Source organism: Gobio gobio, assembly GCF_949357685.1.
Source record: "Gobio gobio genome assembly, chromosome: 2".
NCBI lineage: Eukaryota > Metazoa > Chordata > Actinopteri > Cypriniformes > Gobionidae > Gobio > Gobio gobio.
The window spans coordinates 23,532,420-23,536,082 of NC_137098.1; the positions used below are offsets into that span (position 1 = coordinate 23,532,420).

General features: G+C 39.2%; 1 protein-coding gene across 1 annotated transcript; it reads left to right on the top strand.

Annotated features, from left to right (window-relative positions):
* Window positions 1-684: 684 nt before the first annotated feature.
* Window positions 685-2,008, top strand: LOC307139299 (putative nuclease HARBI1; the record flags this gene model as incomplete). Its single annotated transcript, XM_079838197.1, has 4 exons — window positions 685-1,117; window positions 1,204-1,319; window positions 1,436-1,547; window positions 1,638-2,008. The coding sequence occupies 4 exons, from the start codon at window positions 685-687 to the stop codon at window positions 2,006-2,008; spliced, it is 1,032 nt and encodes a 343-aa protein (XP_079694323.1).
* Window positions 2,009-3,663: the final 1,655 nt, after the last annotated feature.

Sequence of the window (3,663 nt, forward strand, 5' to 3'; positions counted from 1 at the left end):
TAACAGAGGTTTAGATGTTGGTTTTATTGAAAATATATGGTCACCATTGTGTGTTCCACTCTTAGTTTTGTATGCGAGTTTGTGGTTTTTGTTACAGTGTTAACAAAACCTGTTCAAATCAAAAGAACCCATAAACAAAAATTGTCATGAAGAAAAATGATTGACTAAACTCATCACTGACTATAAATATCAATAAATAATATTCACCAACAATACTTTCTTGCCACAGATCAGGCATTCTGTATTTTGATATTTAAATATATTCTAGGGAGAGACAAGTTTAGACGCACACAGACATAAAGAATCAGCATATGAATCTCAACAATGGTGACATACTTAATGCTGAAATGCATGCTGGGAGCCATGAGTTTTATACTGTGGTGGCTTAGTAGGGTTGGAGCTAAACTCTCCAGGACATCAGTGGCCTGTTGCACAAATCCGGTTTAGGTTTTAACCCAGGTAAGTTTGCGGTTAGTTTGAGCAAACTCTGGTTTTTGGGGCTTATGAAGGTGGATTGGTTTTTAGCGGTGTTCATTGCCATGGTAACTTACACTACATGGCTAACCTGCTCGAGAGCAGGTTTTACTCTGGGTTAGAGATCACAAACCCAAACTGGACCAATCAGCAGTGAGTAAAGTGACATAAATCTGACACATCACAGTCAAATCTTTAGAGTTTGTAGCAATGGCGTCACCGTTTTTGAAAAACCCTGTGGAGATTGGAGCGCAGATAATAAGAAGGGCACTTCGTCGGGAAATAACTTTTAGGGATAGGCATAATCCCCTAGCTTTTCCCGATGATTATCTGAACGAAAGGTATCGGTTTTCAGCAGATAGTATAGTTTATCTATGCCGGCTTCTCGAGCCGCACATTAAAAATATGACACGCCGAAGCCACGCGATTAATGTACCGCAACTTATATGTATTGCTTTGCGGTTCTTTGCTAGTGGTACATATTTGCATGCAGTGGGTGATGCTGAAAACATAAGCAAACATACCGCCTGCAGAGCAATACGGAAAGTGGTCATTGCATTGCAGGAATACATTGATGTATTCATTGTTTTTCCTGGCCACTTAGAGACGCTGGCTATTAAAGAGGGGTTTTACAGAATAGCTGGTAAGATCATTTCAAATGCTGCCTACCTATTACGATTCATCTTATGTTAAAGACTTTAAAGTTGCATAACCAATGTTTTTGAAAAGGATTTCCTAGGGTCATTGGTGCAATAGATTGCACACATATTGCAATTTCTGCAGCCCTAGGTGAGCATGAGGCTGATTTTGTGAACAGAAAATCTATTCACTCCCTCAATGTCCAGGTACAGTCCGAGATGCCTTCTCATTTCTCTTTAACGGATTAGACTCTTATCAAATCTGATATGATTTTTAACCTATGGACATACATCTGTTATACTGACATGCCTGTTAATTGCAGATGACTTGTGACAATCAATACTTGATCACAAGTTTGGATGCTAGATGGCCTGGCTCGGTACATGACTCCAGAATTTTTCGGGAATCTGTGTTAGGTCAGCACTTTGAGGAAGGTATAAAGAGAGGGGAGGGGGGAGATTCACAAATTCTTAGAATGGAACTATTGCATTTACTTATATCATTTATTTTATGCTTATTGACAGGGCTGTTTGATGTCTTGTTGGTTGGAGACAGGGGTTATGCTTGTCAGCGATATTTAATGACCCCCTACCCTGACACAAGGCCCCAGCAGCAATTCAACGTGGCCCACAGCAAAACCAGGGTCAGAATTGTGAATACCTTTGGTATTCTGAAGGCACGATTTAATTGTCTACGTGGCCTGAGAAGATCACCACAGAGAGCATCCCAGATAGTGGCTGCATGTGCAATACTGCACAATATAGCCACTATAAGAAAAGAGAAAGTGCCACCACCAAACCACCAACTCCCCCCTGATGAAACTGACCCCATTACATTGAACTTTCCATCTGGCAGAGCACTGAGAGATGCAATAACAGCACAGTATTTCAATTGAGGTCTCAGAGTGGTCTCAGAGCACACAGATATGGTGTCCTCACAAGCTTCACCCTGTTAACCAAATAAGGCAATGCAATAAATACATATTTAGCATGGCAATAGCATGTTCTAATGGTATGTTCTGTGCTGGGTACTACCTCTGTATTTGACCCTGTAGGTGGGTGTGCTGGCTCCAACAAGGTAACTGAACTTCCCCCAGCTGAAAAACACATCAAGTCAGAAGTGCTTGCAATTTACAGCTAATAATAATAATAAAAAAACCTAACCCTAATACCAAAATGTATGTACACCTACCCTGTATAAATGTATCCCGTTTGGAAGAGCCAGCACCTGGATCCGAGGATGCACTCCCATCAATGCCATCCATGATGGGTCGACCCTGGTTACTGGACAGGGCCAGTTCCTCTGCAGCAGTGTATTTTTGAGGAGGTGGCCCTCCCCCCGTTTTCTTACTTTCACACTTTTTCTTTTTGGCTACATAGAATACACTATTATAACATGAACACAAGAACAATAAAAACCACATTGCAATTACTCACCACTTTGAACAATGTTTTTGCATTTCATTTTTATCTGCTGCCAAGACCTTTTGCAGTTTGGGTTGCATCTAAGTATAAAATAAATAGTTAAAATCATTATTAAATAGTAAAAACATGTTTTACATATCTTTTATTCACTTTTAAGTAATTATTTAAGTACACTAATTTCATATTAAATTATATGCAATATGTTTATGCTATGAGTTTTCAACCGGTTTTATCCTCGTTGTGAACCTATAAAAATCAATGTGTAAAAACTTACGCATTTATGCTATCAGCTATTTTCTGCCAGCAATTCTCCCGAGCTTTGGCCGCTGCAACTGTGTTGCTTTTTGCTGTTAAAATGGACTTAAAGTCATCATATTTCCTCATTATTAATTCTTGCTCTTCCACTGTGAAATAGGCACACCTGCTTTTTTCCATGTTGAATGCTATTGGCTGATAGCGGAAAAGGTGTGGCTTTTTTGTGCACGCGCATGATGATCAATCGTTGACTCAGGGTTTAAACCTGGGTTGAGAGAGAAAGTTGATAACCAGTGTCATGAAACATATTAACCCTAATTAACCCAGGTTGGATTTGTTTGGATTTGTTAACCCAAAACTTACTCTGTAACCCAGAGTTTGCCCAACTTGTTTTGTGCAACAGGCCACAGCTCTCTAGGACCGAACTTGCCTACCCCTGACTTAGAGGTACAAAAATGTACCCTTAAGGGTACCACCCCAGTGACGGACACTTGTACCTTAGAAGGTACAATTTTGTACTCTTTTTTTTGGAGAGTGTATGTGTATCTGATATGAATAAAAATTATTTTTGAATGGATTGTTATTGCTGCTTCCAGTGACACCAGTGTGTATTTTACAAACTCTAAATGTATTGTTTTACTTGTACTTATATGTATTTAAATGTTTGAAACCTAAAATAAACATTATGTGGTTGAAAACACTGCATGATATATGTCAAGTCACCTTCATTTATATAGCGCTTTTTACAACACAGATTGCTTCAAAGCAGCTTTATAGTGATAATAGGAAATACATTTTGCTTTAGAAGACAAGCTAAAGTAGTTTTATTTTTATCAAGCACTGAGCGAGTCCACCTCTGGCTCAGCGCCAG